The sequence below is a fragment of the Tachypleus tridentatus genome, chromosome 6 (assembly GCF_004210375.1).
Source record: "Tachypleus tridentatus isolate NWPU-2018 chromosome 6, ASM421037v1, whole genome shotgun sequence".
Classification (NCBI taxonomy): Eukaryota; Metazoa; Arthropoda; class Merostomata; order Xiphosura; family Limulidae; genus Tachypleus; species Tachypleus tridentatus.
In genome coordinates, this window is record NC_134830.1 from 53,972,335 (window position 1) to 53,990,903 (window position 18,569).

Below are 18,569 nucleotides of genomic sequence, written 5' to 3' on the forward strand. Positions count from 1 at the left end.
TGTTATATTTCTATAGATGGCGTCAGTGCAATAGATCTGCTTGTGACGTATTCATAACGTCATTTTTACACCATGAAAATAGAGAAAGTTGTTCGTGACAGGAAACGAAGGTGAAACGGAAAAATCATGCTCCTATTGCAAATATCTACATGCACGCAGAATAAAAAAAATGCGCGAAGTTGATGGTGGCACATCTCGTAACAAAAAAAAGTTCAGCATTATATAAACACAGCTCCATCACAGTATGATATCCACGACACGCAAAACATTTGCAGCAATTTTCTTGCCCTTCGTTTTTATTTTCCTTATTCTATCACTTCTATGTAAGCAATTTAAAGCTGTAATTACTTGCAGACGTTATGTGTTAGGTCGATCATGGTTCATTTGACAGCATTTTGCATGGTGAGACAAACAAACTCACGTAGACGTAACTTTATTTAATAAGACTACCTGTAACTTTAAGTAATAATAATATTTATAATAATGTACAGAGTCTGAAACAGTTACAAGTATTCAGTTTGTGACAGTTTTACTAAATGAAACAAAGAAAAGCAACTCAAAGGTGTTTATAGCAGTCTATGAAACGAACCGATGCTAAATTATTGCAAAGTAAAGTAAATATAAAGTTGTAATGAAGGAAAACTTTGCTGGGTATACAAAACGTCAAAATGTGTGTTGACAGAGTGATAAGTTTATGATTTTGAACGACCTTGCACATGCATATTTTAGACCTAAATGAGTCGAGAGAGCTCAAAGGAATTGTATTTAGTGTAATGTTAATTTGTAGAAATAAAGTGCACGTGGGTTAAATGTAATTTTTAAAATATATTGCAAATAAAAGAAATGTAAGTCAGTCGTCATGAGATGATAACGAGATGTACCATCGTGTAGCATAGTCTTTGGTACATAGTCGTATTAGGGTTTTGTATTATTAATATATGAGAAATTTTACCACGTGAAAATTGTCTCAATTAGTTTCTGTTAATTAAAAACAATGACAATGTGTGATGTGAATTAAAGTACCATTTCTTAATTTATTTGAATACTCATTATTTGAATAATAATACAGACACAGTGACTCATTATTAAATGAAAAATTATATTATTTTATTAACATATTACTTCTCAGTTCTAGAATTGTAAAATTATTTCACAGACATTAATGAAACCTGCAAATCTCCTTTTATCGATTGTAAGACACTTGGAAATATTTTTTAATTGGTGAAATTTTTCAAAATCACTTCTGCTAATGAAAAACATACGTGATTCTAATGCCGCTAATACAAGTATAACGTTCATTCGAATAAGACCATATTATCAAGTAAAAACATTATTAACAAATTCTGAATTCAACTCACACACTCTATCTTAACTATTACAACGTCTTAGAAACTTTATGCAAAACTGTGTGCGAAATACGTAATATCGAACTGAAATTTATTACAAAAATATCTACTTGTTAAAAAAAGGCCTTGTATGAAATTACAAAATTGCAAGATTCCCTGTTACATTATTATACAATCTTTAATCATATTAGAAAGATACCATGACAAATAAAATCACTGAGCAATTACTGATGCAGTGTATTTAATGTTCACATGGAGATGCAACTGGACATCTTGTGTTTTAATTTCTACACTCTGGACGATTCACAGTGTGTGGCCATGTGCAGATATTTAAAGATGTATCCCATACTGTATCAGTCTGGCATTCCTTTAACACTGGTTTATCATGGACACACCAATAATACTTTCTGCAGTCTGTCTCATGAGGGAAGTATCGCCAATCAGGATTGCTACAGTCCACGACACCTGGTGGTGGAGTTGGTCTTGGTGACGAGGGTGGGCCAGAACTACTTGTTGTTGTAGCCTTAGGATCAGGTGTTGGGACAACATAACCATCCAATCGTTCATTCATCATCTTCAACAGGATATTCTTCTTTCCACAAATTCCCTGGAAATCATCCATATCAATGGCCCATATCATAGCACCGCCATATCCTTTCTCTCGGATATAGTCCATCTGAAAAATATATTTCAAACTTCCTCATAAGTCTACGGAACAAATACAATACTGATATTTCGGGGTGATATTCCACATTTATCTAAATACTTCGAACAAGGGCCACTCTATCAATTACCATCTGTGGTCATGCAACTTGTTTGTCTTCGTGTTCTTTAAGGGTCATAGACAGGAACTAGATATGAGATATATTAGTCTCCATATGCATTTTCGTTTGTCTTTATTTAAACAGTAATTATAATTTTCCTCCTTGTTGCAGAAAAAGAAAGAAACAGTTTTCGATTATTTTCTTTTTACGTTTCTCGATGTTTAAAACGATAACATTGTTATATATTTATGTGTATGCATATATATAATATATGGACCAATGGTACTAATCATATTGTAGTACTTGTAGTTTCATTTTACACCACTGGGAGATTCGCTGTAGCCAATCTTGTGAGTGTATACAAACTTACATATATGTATAGTCAAATGGCCAATGATATCTACTCTTTTTTTTCCTACAGTACGTTAGTTCGAAACTGAAACCTTTCGGGAAATATTAAAATTTAATCTTAACAGCTCTGAAAAATCAAACATGCTTTTAAAAAGTGGCTTTATTGCTACCATGGCAACATTTACGACTATCATGTTTGTTTGCAGCGTTAGGTACCTATAACACTATTCTCTGATGATCTCAACATTACAGATGTCGTTAATATTCAGTGACTGAGTGCCTAAGTAGAGACAAGACTTCGTATATAGGACTTATGCGTTAATTAAACTAGGATAACAAGTGTTTCATTTCTCTACAACCGCGCACATTCAAACTTTTTTCCATTGCTTATATGCTGGCACTGCATTTATGATAAAGTAAATTTGACATAAGGAACTGAAAACAGGAACTTACTTAGAAATACCTGTAATGAGAGCTGAAAACATTATCCGTAAAGGTAAATAAAAACACGAAAATGCTTAATACAACTGTGAAGTAAATATATATATATATATATATATATAAAAAACATGTTTAAAAGATTTATGAAAAAGAAACTAAAAACACAAACATGTTTACAACATCATTAAAGGGAACTGTAACATTTCTAAAAGCCCGACTAGTAATCTGAGGGTTGCGGGTTCGAATCCCTGTCACAACAAACATGCTTGTCCTTTCAGCCGTGGGGAAGTTATGATGATATGGTCAATCCCACTATTCGTTGGTAAAAGAATAGCCCAAGAATTGGCGGTGGGTGGTGATAACTAGCTGCCTTTTCTCTAGTCTTATACCTTTAAATTAGGAATGGCTAGCACGGATAGTCCTCGAGTAGCTTTGCGCGAAATTCCAAACAAACTATTTCTGAAGTCAATGATCGTAGCTCGCTATTAACATTTTACCTTATACACCTGTGTAATTGCCAACATTTTGAAACTGAAAAAAGAAGTAGGTATGCGCATGCTAATGACAAGCGCCCTCTATGGGTCCAGAGAAAAGATTGAAAAAAAGATTTATAATTTACAGATCATAATGGTAATATTGCTAATACCTGACGCTGTCTTTCTTCTCTACCAGGTTTACTTGCAGGGATAATCAATGATCTAAAGTATATACCCAAAGATTCCTCCACAAATAATTAGAAAAAACGGGAATCACTTAAAAAAAAATACACGGTAGATTCGGCGACGAGAGCAAAATACCTGTGTTCCGCTGTGGGGTTGAGCTTTTTCCTTAACATTTAGTTTGCAGCCTACCAGCAAATAGGTCAGCTAAGTTTGATGTTGATAAGATCATAGTTTCACACATGAGACTTCAAGATGCCGAGGGGGGGGGGAGAGAAACACAAAAATCAGAAAACTCACTTTTGTATCCCAACATGCTTTGCAAGCCCATTTTAGCCTTCTTTGGTAAGTGGGCTACATCGTATGGCAAGGACACCCATCGAGCCACTCTGAGTCAAGTTTAGGCCTGCCAGCTACGAAACTGTGGTAGGAGTTTGCTGAACGGACACACATACGTAGAAAACTACAAACTGGATTAGCATTGGATGAAAAGAAATCGGTGATGTTGGAAACTGTACAAACGGTTATTTTCAAAATTACGTTGTACCAAAGATATGTTTACTTACTTTAATTCCAATACTGTCCTCATCTTCATAGCCAACCCACTGAAGGTCATGATAAGTATAAGGACACTTCCCAATGTCATCATATTTTTTCGTCCAGTTACCAGTCATAAGGTTTTCGCAAATCTAATAAAATAAAGAGAAATTACGTATTATTCATAATTAGTTTAGGTACTATACAGTACTATTTAAGACGTACATATATATATAATAAATAGAAATTACGTATCATTCATAATTAGTCACTGTGTTGTAAAGTAATATATATATATATATACATATGTGTGTGTGTGTGTACGTTTTAAATAGTACTGAATAGTACTTAAGCTGAAGTCGGTGTATGAACGTTTGATTAAGTAGGAAATGTTCATGTCGTTAAGAGTTACCACACATTTCTTTAAATTAATTGCATAGGTTTCTAACTATCCGTGCTGGGCTGTGGATCTGAAAGTCCGAGGTTATAACCCATTATATGTTTCTGAATAAATCCGAATTCGTTTGTTTGTTGGTTTTTTGTTTCATTCTCCTATCTTATTGGAACAATTCGACATTAATTCAGGGTAAGAGCCATGCATCACCATCAAGTATCGATGTTTTACATATATATTGTTAATACTGTCATGCAAAATCGCTATTTCATTCAGTTTCTGGCACATACGTTATAAAATTAATCTTCACATCTTACAAGTTATTTGGACGGTAAAAAAAGAGTCAACTGTTTAATATACGTCCAACAGAACATAATGATGTAAGATCAGGACAGTCTGTAGATTATGTCAGTGACTCAAGATGTTCTTCCTAGTTATTGGGACAAATTACACCCAGGTATCGCTTGACATCCATTGTATAGTGGGGATGTTGGAATTATGGTCTGAGTATCTGTGGTTCGAATCCATTACCGTACAAATTAGAATAAATAAATGAAGCATATTCGCACTTTTGAGATCCTAGATGTGTTACAGGATGCTGATCAAATCCCATTATTTCACTGCAGTAACTCACGAGTTAGCGGTGAGTGCTGTTGATTAGCCGTCTTGTCCATAATCTATCAGTTAAAAATTACAGACGACTTGCGCAAACAGTTCTCGAATAGTTTTGCGCAAAATTCAACAAACAACATAGCTTGGCCACGTATCATGCTTTCGAAACCATATGTCCCAGGTCATGTTTAGTAGCCCATACCAGGGACTCCCAAACATTTTCAATACAAGACCCTGCAGAATGTTGTTACACATCCTGACTTAGCTCCTCTCCAACCAATAAACCTATAGATACTAAGTATCTTAACACTACAATATATTTTGTGTACATGCTGCACCTCCCGAAACGTTTTTTGTGGCCCTAAGTTTGACAATTTCAGGCCTATATGAACACTTGAGTCTAAATGATTATTAGTTGAATGTTTATTAGATTTGGGCCCGGCATAGCCAGGTGGTTAGGGTGCTTGACTCATAATCTGAGGGTTGCAAATTCGAATCCTTATCACACCAAACATGCTCGCTCTTTCAGCTGTAGGAGCACTATAATGTGACGGTCAATCCCACTATTCATTGGTAAAAGATTAGCCCAAGAGTTGGCGGTGGGTGGTGATGATTAGCTGTCTTCCCTCTATTCTTACACTGCTATATTAGGGATGGCTAGCGCAGATAGCCCTCGTGTAGCTTTGCGCGAAAATTAAAAACAAACATATTCATTAGATTTTTACTTAATACTTAGTTTGTGGAAAACATAAATGTTAAAATGTTTTCGTTTTCAGATAATTCCAAGGAAGGGCTATATACGATGACAAGGGAGGGGTATTATGTATTACATTATCCTTTTCATTATAAAACCGTCCCCCACCCCAGTGACACAGTGGTATGTCTGCGTACTTACACACTAAAAACCGGGTTTCGATACCCGTGATGGGCAGAGCACAGATAGCTCATTGTGTAGCTTTATGCTTAATTCAAAACAAACAAACATTATAAAACCATATTGCTATTCATTCATCAAGTTCTTACACTATTAGGAATTGGATCCATTAATTAGTTGAATGTTTTATTGGTTTAATACGAGGTTGATTTAGTGTGAAGACCAAACATCTAATTAAACTTGAGTGATTGTACAGGTTGCTGACCATAGCAATGGTTAACATTCAATGGACACAACATAACCATAAATACTTGATGTCCTCAGATAAGCTTGACAAATCGGCTATACCGATATGTTTCAACATAAAGGAAGGAAGGCTTTTTCAGTTTCTGACTTTTAGATGAAAAATGGTCAAATAAAAAATCTTATTATACCACACCAAACAAACATGTTATTCCAACCAATTACTCTATAAGGCTGCATCTAACAAACTTTATTCTGACCAATTATTATACAAGGCCACACTAAGCAAACACTAACCCAATTAATTATTTTACAAGGCCACATCAAATTCGAACCCTCGGTGTAACAGAGATAAGTCTATAGATTTAAACCGTTAAATCAGGAGGGTTCGATATTCGTTGGTGGACACAGCAGATAACCTGATGTGTCTTTGCTATAAGAAAACCAAATGTTCTTCTGCCCAGTTATTTTGTTAAGCCACACCAAACACTCTAATTAACATACAAATAAGAACAATTAAAGTAACATAAAAGTGACTTTTAAAAAGTATCGTAATGGTACGACACTTTTGCTTCACCCTGTGTAAATTAAAGTTCTTAGCTTGGGATCATAGCCACACGTCTCACAAAAAAGAGAAAGAGACAAAACCCACAAACAATTTTAAAACAATCGATCAGGTCTTGCCATTGACCTAGGGATCTTTCAGACTTTTATACATAAATAAAGTTTTAGTTAGTAATTGATTAATTTTAAAACAAATAAATATCAGTAATTTTTTAGTGTTATAAGAGTAAGTGGAACGATTTGTGGTTGAACCTCAGTTAAAGATTTGCTTCTCAACAGAATATTTTGATCTAGAAACCATTCCAAAGCACATATCAAGGATAATGTAAATGTTTTTTTTTTTAGTATTTTAAATTGAATATTGTTCATTGAGATCTAGTATTAGTTTCGACAACGTAAATAAAATTATAGTTTCAAACAAACCTCATAATAAGCCAAAAATCCTGTGGCATTTGTGTACTGCCCCGGTAATCCTCCCCCAAGCCACTTTTGGACAGGAGCCCGTAGATCATTATTGCTTTTGCTGCCCAGGGTGTAAGTTCGGCCGTAAAAAGGAACTCCGACGATTAACTTATGCCTGGGGGCACCACTGTCAACCCACAGTTGGAGACCGTCATGCTGTACCGTAATAGGAAAATAATTAGCACTTATATTTTTCTCGACGCTTTCCATAAGGAAGTCTTAACTTATAAATATCACGTAATGCATTTAAGAAAGAAAACAAAACATAAGGTTTAACATCCCATTTTAGTTAATGGTACGAAAGGTTTAGTGAACACTACAATGAAAACAACACTTTCAGAAAATGTCAACTAAGTTCGGGAATTACTTAGTTAAATAGGTTTCTTATTGCAGACAAAGAGAAGATCCAATAAATTATTTCTTTCTTTACCGAATATTTCATTTTTGTTAAAATAACTTAACACTGCTTTATGTTAACGTAATTCAACTTACTACATTCAATTTTTCGTAAGCCCACTGATCAAACGGACGTTTATATAGCGGACTATGGACATCCGCAAATCCGGCCCAGTTTCCCCGGAGGTCATAAGTCATCACGTGGATCTGATCTAACAAACTTACAGAAAAAAGAAATCATCGCGTCACTTGAAGTTATTGATCTATGACGTAATCATTTAAAATTTCTGCTCCCTGATCTATTTTATGATTATATAAACAAAGAAAAAAACGTTGAACAGCCTCCTAATGCTCTACTTAAGAATCATTGACTGTTCGATACTATAATAACAAGAAAGTAAAACAACAATAACAAAACTTGCATTTTTGATAATTAATGTTTGTGGCCACTAAGAACTATCAGTGAAGCGCGTGCTAGGTAGTATGCATTGATTTTAAGCGCTTGTTTGTTCCGGATGCAACATGTGAACCTTCGAAACGTGAAAAATATGGAGTGCGAGTGGATGCTGTGGTAGAGTTTTTAATTTCACAGCTGGGGTGACAGCGCAGGTAGTTCTCGTATAGCTTTGTGTGTAATTCAAAGCAAATCAAACCAGAACTAGCAAGATGAATTGGAATTCATACAACACCAAAGAAATATTTTTCGCACTTTCAGTTGGGGATACGTTATAAGAGTGTCAGTTAATTACTTAACGTGAGTGATGGATGGCGAGGTTCTGTTGACCGACTACTTTCCACCTGGTTAGTTGTTCAAAATTATGGAAGACGGTAGATAGCCTCAGCAGCTTTGTCATAAATAAAACAGTAGCGCCACTAATGACGATCAGTGTAACTACTTTTATCAACTTTTATCTTTCTCAACACTGAAGTTTATTTAGTTGTTTTTGTTGAAATTTACAGTTTAAAAATACATGTTTTTAACTACATCTAACACTTATGTTTTTGATAACTTTCGTTTTTTTTACAGTTTAAAAATACATGTTTTTACCTAGATCTAACACTTATGTTTTTGTTAACTTTCGTTTTTTTTTTCGCTCAAACGTGGTAAGAAAATAGTATACATCATTTTACAGGAATTGGTCGAAACAAATTTTGGTCTAATTCAGGGTTTAGAGTTTGATACCTAGTTTAGGGTAATAATATTTTTTTGTTGTCAGTCGTGTTTTCTACGTTTGCACAACATACTTAGCTAGAGGTCTCACTTCATAGCCTTCTTGTAGTCGGAACTTTGCCACCGGCACGGCCGCTGTTAATAGAAGTCCATGAGGATGAAATGCTTCTCTCAATTCCTGGAGATAAAAACAAAACTCTTGGTTCAAAAATAAGACAACAATTTTAAAAATAATCTAAATCCAAGTTTTAAAATTAATCAGCATAAAAAGGAACATACACTGCTGGCCAAAATCTTAAGATCAATAAAAATAAAGAAAAAATATGCATTTTGCGTTGTTAGACTCAACTACTTATTTGAGTAGAGCTTCGAAAGATGAAAGTAAGAAAAGGGGAAAAAAACCAACTTTTAGCATTTAGTAGGGAAAATGTGAACACTATGAAATTAACCTAAATACTAGCTGGTCTAAAGTTTAAGACCATACTGAAACGAAATGTTAATCGGTAAACACGTAACGAAATTTAGTCATTTGTGTTCAAACGTTAGCGTTGTCAATATCTCCTACTGACATCTCCTGTGCAACATTGGGTAAAAACATGGCAAAGGCTAAAAAGCTGACAGAGTTTGAACTTGGAGAATTGTCGAGCTGCAAAAGCAAGGTCTCTCTCAACCTGCCATCGCTGGTGAGATTGGGTGTAGTAAAACTGCTGTTCCAAATTCCTTAAAAGACCCTGTGGGATACGGAACGAGAATATCAAGTGGTCGGCTTAAGAACATTTCTTCAGCGTTGAGCAGAAGAATTCGACGGGTTGTTCGGCAAGACACCAACCGATCGTGGAACCATATTAAGGCCCTTACGGTCGCAGAATGCAGCTCAAAAATAATAAGACGGTATCTACGAGAAAAAGGCTTTAAAAACCGTAAACGTCTTCAAAGGCCACGCCTCCTTCCACACCACGAAACAGCTCGGTTAAACTATGCTGAGAAGCATCAAACATAAGATTTAGAAAAGTGGACGAAGGTTTTGTTTTCTGATGAGAAAAAATTTAATCTGGATGGTCCAGATGGCTTCCAATGTTACTGGCACGATAAGGATATCCCACCGGAGACATTTTCTACACGACATAGTGGAGGAGGTTCCATCATGATCTGGGGTGCTTTCTTCTTCCATGGAACAATGGAGCTTCAGGTTATACAGGGTAGTCAAACAGCAGCTGGCTACATTGGCATGTTGAAGAGAGCATCCTAATTGACTGAAAGCCCTCACTTGTGTGGAAATGACTGGATCTATCAGCAGGACAATGCTGCAATTTACAATGCTCGCAGGACAAAGGACACTTTTATAGCAAATAACGTGATTCTTTTGGACCATTCAGCGTGTTCGCCCGAACTGCACCCCATTGAAAATGTTTAGGGGTGGATGGCAAGGGAAGTCTATAGAAATGGACGGCAATTCCAAACAGTGAAGCTATCTTCACCACTTGGAATAACGTTCCAGCCAGCCTTCTGCAAATGCTTATATCGACCATGCCAAAGCGAATGTTTGAGATTATTCGCAATGACGGCTGTGCAACTCATTACTGATACCTCTTGTTGGGCATTTTCTACCCTGTTTAGGACTTATTTTTTGGTATGGTCTTAAACTTTTGACCAGCTAGTATTCAGGCTAATTTCATAGTGTTCACATTTTCCCTATTAAATGATAAAACATGTTTTTATTTTTATTTTCCCTTTTCTTATGTTTATCTTTCGAAGCTCTACTCAAATAAGTGGTTGAGTCTAACAATGCAAAATGCATATTTTTCTTTATGTTCATTGGCCTTAAGATTTTGGCCAGCAGTGTATGTAGCAAAGAAATGTAGCACTGCCACGATACAAACATGAAAATACAAATAACTTGTTCAAATTATTCGTAAAAGAGAAAAGAATTATGTGTTCAATGTTTCCACCAAATTACTTGAGGTTCCAATGAGGTTAATTTACTCCCCCTTTTGTCCTTTGCAGATATTTTTAGAATTTTCCTTTTGTTTGTAGTTAAGCTGAAAGCTGCACGATGGGCCATCTATGTTCCACCTACCTACAGACATACCGCTGTGCCACTTGAAGCCCTTTCTTTGGTATTTTAACCGTAAACACGAAGTTTGATAATCGTGAAGTAGTAAAAACAATTGTTTTCTAACCCTTATGTTATTGATGATAGAAATCGAAATACTTTCGCAAATGTATTGGAATGTTGTCCCAAATTATTCAATTTTCAAGATAACGAAACATGTTGTATTTCTTAAATAAACAAAATACACAGTCATTGCATATTTTAATAAGAAACAAAACAACCTAACAAAAACTGTGGTATTAAGTTAGAAACCTAAAATAATATGGAATATTTTGACACATATTGTAGCTAAAATTAATTTATTAAAAATATTTATGAGTTTATTTTATATTTTATGCAGTTCTCTTTATCGCTATAAAAACGCTACTTTTCGTGTTAATATTTAATAATATCTCTATTTATATGAAAATTAATATCTGCGCTAACCTCCCGTACTGGAGGGAAGGCAGATAGTCATCACCATCCACCACTAACTTTTGAGCTACTCTTTTACCAACGAATAGTGGGATTCATCTAATATTATAATGTCCCTACAACTGAAAGGGTGAGCATGTTCGGTGTGAAGAGGATTGGAACCCGCGATCCTCACAATACGGGTCGAGAGCTTTAACCACCAGATCATGCTAAGCCCCACAGTTCTGTACAATGTTTAAAACCTGAGACCAGTCGTTGTTATAAAATAGCTCTCCAGTGACTCAACGATCACTCTGAAGGTTTATAACGCTAAAAACCAGGTTCAGATGTCCGTGGTGGGCACAGCACAGATAGCCTATTGAGTAGCTTTTCGCTCAACAACAAACAATTATAAATTTAGTAAAGTAAATTTATTCTATTAATTAAAATCTCGAATACGTCTACAAATTAATGTTTCTTTATTTAAAGACATTTGTTGTTAGAGTTACTATGACGATCATTAAGTAACCATTTTAATAAAGCGCACGCGACAGAACAAGTACATATGCTTTATACCTGAACAAGTTTCAGAAAATTTTCCTTGTCTTTGAAGTTGCCATCTCGGTCATAAGCTCCAGGGTATTCCCAGTCCAGGTCGAAACCGTCAAATCCGAGGTTTAAGGTCCACTCCAAAGCACTCTGCACAAAAATATCCCGTCTTTGTTTGGTACTCACCATGTCCGAATATTGTTTTCCTCCTTCATCCCAACCTCCGATTGCCAGTAAAAGTGTCAGATGAGGATACTTCATCTTAAGCCTAGTAAATCGTTTGTACCCTCCTGGATAAAATGCGATTAAAGGTTACTTTGTCAGATCAATTGTCACTGAAAGAGGGCTATACGACGACGCTTAGGCTTATAAACTGTTATTATTGGTACTCTATAATATACAAAACACAGATTCATTCAAATGGAATCGAAGTTTCACGATAAACAACAGAATGACGACAGTAACGCAAACATTTCACACGTGTATTTACTGTAACGAACATTTAATTTTTGAACGTTTTGGAATACTCATATACACATACAGTAGAAATATTTATAAATTTAAAAATTTTATAAAATAATTATAACATTTTATTATATATATGTATATTTTAATGTTTAAATATATACATTTTTAGACCTAGTAATCCACCACGTTCAGTATACCTTGCTGAAGATGGAATATATATACATATTTCGAAATGTCCAAGAATTAAATGTTTGTTACCGTACAAACACACGGATCAAATGTTTTTTGTTTCTGTCGTCGTTCTGTGGTTCATCATGAAACACGTATAAGAAACAACATAAAATGTCGATCGACATAAAATGGAGGTTTGTTGCTCTTGTAAGAAGAATATACAATAGAAAGCGACACCAAATAACCTTAAATAACCTTTTTGTTGAATCTAAGAAAAATACACCTTTATAACACAGAATGAGCTATGATGTTGTATGTGAGACTGTTAATTAACCGTTATTGTCCATAATGGTTAGTTCTGACCAGATGTTTAGTCTGCCCAGAGTGTAAATCAGAAGATTTACGGTTTGAGACCCCTTGCTACAAAAAATAGATGCGCTATAAAAAGAGCTGTCAAATCCCACTATTCCATCAGACAAGTGTAATCAAAGAGTTGGCGGGCGGTGCTGTTGACTAGTTGTCTTCCGTCTGGCTCACCAGCTCAAAATTAGGAAAAGTTATGAGCAGAGCACCATGACCAAGTAATCTGAGGGTTGGAGGTTCTAATACCCGTCACAACAAACATGCTCGCACTTTCAGTCGTGGGGGCGCGTTATCATGAAACGGTCAATCCCACTATTCGTTGGTAAAATAGTCGCCCAAGCGTTCGCGGTGGATGGTGATGATTAGCTGCCTTCTCTCTAGTCTTACACTGCTAAATTAGGGACGGCTAGCGTAGACATCCCTCGTGAAGGTTTGCGCAAAATTAAAAAAACAAACAAGCTATGAACAGTTACCTTTTGCGTAGGTTTGCACAAAATTTTTGAAGCAAAGAAACTTATTTCATAATATTAAAAACTAAACATTTTAAACATTTATAATGAGATATTTTTAAACCAGATGAAATGTAAATTATTTTTAGTCTAAGGCAGATGGAGATCACCAGTTTAAACAAAATTTATCAAAATGGGATGTATCGATTCGCCCCCTTCAAGTGGCACAGCAATGTGTCTGCAGACTTTCAACATTGGAATTCCAGTTTCGATACCCGTGGTGGGCAGATCACAAACAGCCCATTATGTAGCTTTATGCTTAATTACAAACAAAATGCATATTAAAAGAAAAATATATCTACTCAGATTACGAGTCGAGCGCCCTAACCACCTGGCCATGTCGGGCCTTTTAATTAGGAGTGGTGTACTTGAAAAGTAATCAGAAACTAACTTCACTGAACATTAGTGACACGAAACATAGTGCTCAAGACATTTGTTCTTATAATTCTGATTTCGCAAAGTAACGAACATATACTCTTCAAAAAAAGAAACGCAAAAGGGATATTTTTGTTATTTTAAAGAGAAATATATGTAATAACGTTACAAGCTCAGAGTATGTGATGTTACACGTGTTGAGGCACTGATTGTCAGACTAAAATGACAATAAAAGTTGTGCACTTTGAAAACGGAGGAAAACATCGGATTTTTCGCAAAAACGCATGCGTGTCCAATAAATTTGTTTGAGAGATCTGCATGTTCTGCAAGTGCAACATGTGCAAAATCCCTATAAAAGTGACAGATTCTCGGTTTCCATAGCTCAGTGTTAAGCCACCGACACGCAATACAGTTACGCCAAGACTGACTGAAGCACAACGCAACAACGCCATTGGTCGCTTGGAAGCAGGCGAATCTCGATCAGATGTTGCCAGAGCTGTGAATGTTCACCCAAGCACCATCACAAGGCTATGGAATCGTCACCGACAACATGGATCAACTCGTGACCGTCCACGATCTGGCAGACCTCGTGTGACCACGCCCGCACAAGATCGCTACATCCGGTTACGTCACCTTCGGGATAGGAACACCACTGCGACGTCTACTGTCTCAACCATACCAGGGCTGCGTAGGATTTCCGATCAGGCCGTACGCAACCGTCGACGAGATTCTTAGGCCCCATGTGTAACCCATCATGGTGAACATCAACGACGTTTATCAACATGACAACGCCCGTCCTCACACAGCCCGACTCACCACTGTCTTCTTGAGACACCACAACATCAACGTTCTTCCCTGGCCCTCCAGATCACGAGATTTAAAGCCCATCGAACATCTTTGGGACGAGTTGGACCGACGTCTGCGACGGCGACAACCTCAACTGCAGACTCTACCTCAGATTGCAGCAGCTTTGCAGGCTGAGTGGACAGCCATTCCACAGGATGTGATTCGTCATCTCATCGCTTCCATGGGCAGGAGATGCCAAGCAGTTATTGATGCTCACGGGGGGCATACTCGTTATTGACGTTGAGTGACGTTAAACGTCAACTAGTGAGCGTGGACTTCGCCTTAGCAGACTTTGGATGTTCAGCAGTGAATGTGCAAAGTTTCACACATGTCATACAGAACTACTCGGAATAAACTTGTTAACAATATGTCTCAAATTTTGCCTTTTGCGTTTCTTTTTTTGAAGAGTATATATGTAAGGGAGCATTTAGGCATCAGAATACTTTATTTTCTACATAGCATCCCAAAATTGTAAATACATAATAAAATACGACAGTATTATGTACTATAAGCTAAAATGTATGAATAGGAACTGTAAATGGTCAAAGTTGTCATGGCCTGCTGGTTTAGCGCTCGACTCGTAATGTGCATTTTGCAGGTTCGAATTCTTTTAAGCCGTGGGGCGTTATAATGTTACGGACAATCCTGCTATTCGTTTTTTTTAAAAAAGTAATCCAAGAATTGGAGGAAAATGGCGTTTACTAGCTGCTAAATTAGAAACGGTTAGCGCAGATAGCCCTCGAGTAGCTTTGCGTGAAATTCAAAACAAACGAAACCAACCAGTTCCAGGTTGTTTTCACACTATAGCGGAGAGTAACAAAGTGACGGATATGTCTGTTGCCTGCTAACATGTATGCGTGGCTTGGTGGTTATGGCACTCGACTCACAATCTGTGGATTTCTGGTTCGAATTCCAACACCTAACATATTCGCCCTTTCACCCGTGGAGGCGTTGTGATGTATGGTCAATCCCACGCTTCGTTGGTGAGCAGCAGCTCAAGAATTGTCGATAGTTGGTGTTAACTAATTGTCTTCTTTCTCGAATACATCAGTTCCGTATTAGGGAAGGCTAATGCAGGTAGATTTCAAATAGCTTTGTGCGAAATTGAACAAACAAAACTAAAATAAACTAAGACTATGTTTCACACATAGGTAAATATAAATGGACAAAAAGAAACTCAAATAAAAAAATTAAATTAAAGACGCCACATAAATCAAAATAATCTCCAGGGTACAGACTACAATTTAGGATATAAAAGGTATCCTTGATTTTGGAGGTGACTGAAAAAATGGGCCCCATATTGCGGTGGGGATACACCGTCTATTAGTCTCAACCTCCGTTCTTCAGTCTCTCGTGGAAAAATTATTTAAAGAAATAAAAGTTGGGAGAGCGAGATGTGGGTACCCAAGCCCACAACGTCCCATACCTATATCACTCTCATTGCCTACGGACAGTTTTGGGAAGGTGACTATACTTCACAGCGAACAAGAAAAACATATAAAAAAGAAAGAATAAAGAAAAATGAAATAGGGCACTATCAGTTTGGGGGTAAACCAGATAAATGTACCTCTTGAGGTTGGCATTCCAGCCCCCTTTATAGCAGTAAAGCACTAATTTAACTTAATTAATATACAGTATATACATTATGCTAGTATAGACTTATAAAAGCTCAACCAAGTTATTTAAACTAACTAGTATAAGTCCCAACTACCGTTCGTTAAGTGCACTGTAACTATCAATTTTCAGACTTTACAAGAGCTTCTGTATGCGATAAGGTGTTCATCCACTTAAAAAAGTAGTACCAAGTTGTTTAAATGGCCCTATAAAAATTGAAAATACTTATCGGAAACATTCACCAAAAATTCCTTAATTTTTATATCTTTATATTTATTTACACATCTGTATATTTATCACAAAATATTTTATTAATTTATTTAGAGTTTATTTATTAAAACTATTGAATATTAATTTTCTTTCAATATTTCAACATTGTAAAGTTTGTAATACGTTAAAATATTTCATTATTAACCCATTTATCCACTTAAATGCTATTTATCACAGGTTCGTACTTGCTATTTGTAACACAGTCGTTCCTTTTTATTTTAGTTTGAATGTTTAAGTTGAATTGTATCTATTAAACTGTGCGGACCTTGTTCGAAGTCGTACTGCGGATCTAAGCTAATCACCTCCCACGTTAGATTGCTCAGACCTACGAAGGAATAGATGATGTGGGTACACAGATCTGCTGGAATATCTTCTATGTCATAGTTCATCGGTTCTGGTCGATAAACAGCCCAGGCACTGTAGTAACACACGATTTTATAATTGTTGGGCTCATAGTTATATTGTCGTATATCTGGAAGGTTATACAATAAAAAACAAACAAAGTTGTTACTGGATTGACTAATGAGAAAATATGTTTGTTGATGCACGTGATATTAACTTGTATAAATTATTCCAAATACAGATATCCAGTAAACAGAAGTTTAGCCAGTTGGGTTTTTTTAAGAAGAGAAACTGGTTCTGTTATTCAACACGTTTCTACATTAACAATAAAGGTTTTTCGTTGTAAACTGGTTATTATTATTCTCAAATGAAACAATAATACACAATCATTTGTGTGTACGTACGTAAATATATTCAAACTGATAGAACATTCAGATTTTCAAGAACTAGTCCTGAAATAGTATACCGTAGCTTTTAGTCACATCATAATACTATAAGTGTACCTTTTTAAGAACATTTAACTGACTCTGTAAAGTTAACTATAATTAAACTAAAGATAATAGCTAAACATTATTAGATAAAAATACCTATCCGAATTACAGAGGAAAAAACAACAATTATTTACTTGTCAGAATCATCTTAAAGTTTTTAATGCTGAGAATGTTATCGTAGTAAGTATTAGATAATCCTATTTATCTGTCGGTATTGTTATAGTGTTGTAAGTGTTAGATAATCCTACTTACCTATCAGTATTGTCATAGTGTTGTAAGTGTCAGACAACCTTACTTATCTGTCAGTATTGTGAAAGTGATGTAAGTGGTGGATAATCCTACTCATCTGTCAGTATCATCATATTGTTATGTTAGATAATCCTACTTATTTGTCAGTATTATCATATTAAGTGAATGAAAATTGTATTCGTCCATTAGTATTGTTATTATTACAGCGGATAATTGTATGTTTTTCCATTGTTATTGGAACATAAGTGGTAGATAGGTTTTATAATACAATCAGGGTTTATTAAGTGCCCGATAGCCTAACTTTCCTGTTTAAATTTAAGTAGCATTAATTGTCGGAATTTTCAATATTTTTATTCACGTGCGAGTTTTATTAAAACTGCATAACTGCTTAAAAATGGAAAAAAGAAATTGTAATGACTTAATATATAACAGTCAAAGGATTTTTTTGATTTTTTGCTTTCTTACCATTTGGTTTACTATTCGCAGGTTGAGCTGCCTCATTCAGGCCTACAAAGACACACGTTCCTAACACTAAAAGTCCTAGGAAGTTTTCCATTTGAACTGTTTGATGAGGCTTGATGAAAAACAAAACAAATACTTACTCATAACAAACAGAATAATCATACCACATCTTACTTTACACAGAATCACTTACGAAAGATATAATATTTTCAAAATGAGACCTAAGACTTTGAGTGCTTTCGAATAATTGTCTATTCTTCTTCAGGATAACAAATTATTCTCTTTATTGTAAGTGTAGAAGGTGACAACGTCGTGTTTAAGAACCATATTTATATCTTAGTCAAGCTGCTTAGTATGTATATATATATAATACATTATATTCTTAGGCAAGCTGTGGTAAGGGCAAACAGATAGTTACCACCCCTTGTATCACATCACATTTGTTGTATGACAAAAACAACTTGATAAACCGTTTTAGTTAATTCAGATATCTTAGATATTACGTCTTAATTTTAATCTCAAATGTTTGTGATTGTCCGT

The 18,569-nt window shown here is 35.6% G+C and overlaps 1 protein-coding gene across 2 annotated transcripts in view; it reads right to left on the reverse strand.

Moving 5' to 3' along the window:
- Positions 1 to 1,005: 1,005 nt before the first annotated feature.
- Positions 1,006 to 18,569, reverse strand: part of LOC143252539 (endochitinase-like) — a 34,302-nt gene continuing 16,738 nt past the window's right edge. For both annotated transcript variants that reach the window (XM_076504839.1, XM_076504838.1), the window contains exons 2-9: positions 18,033 to 18,141; positions 16,751 to 16,957; positions 11,897 to 12,159; positions 8,889 to 8,992; positions 7,740 to 7,863; positions 7,209 to 7,403; positions 4,128 to 4,250; positions 1,006 to 2,022 (exon numbers count right to left, since the gene is read on the reverse strand). In XM_076504839.1, coding sequence (XP_076360954.1) covers positions 1,627 to 2,022; positions 4,128 to 4,250; positions 7,209 to 7,403; positions 7,740 to 7,863; positions 8,889 to 8,992; positions 11,897 to 12,159; positions 16,751 to 16,957; positions 18,033 to 18,123 — 1,503 coding nt within the window. In that variant the 5' untranslated portion in view covers positions 18,124 to 18,141 and the 3' untranslated portion in view covers positions 1,006 to 1,626. The remainder of the gene's footprint in view (positions 2,023 to 4,127; positions 4,251 to 7,208; positions 7,404 to 7,739; positions 7,864 to 8,888; positions 8,993 to 11,896; positions 12,160 to 16,750; positions 16,958 to 18,032; positions 18,142 to 18,569) is intronic.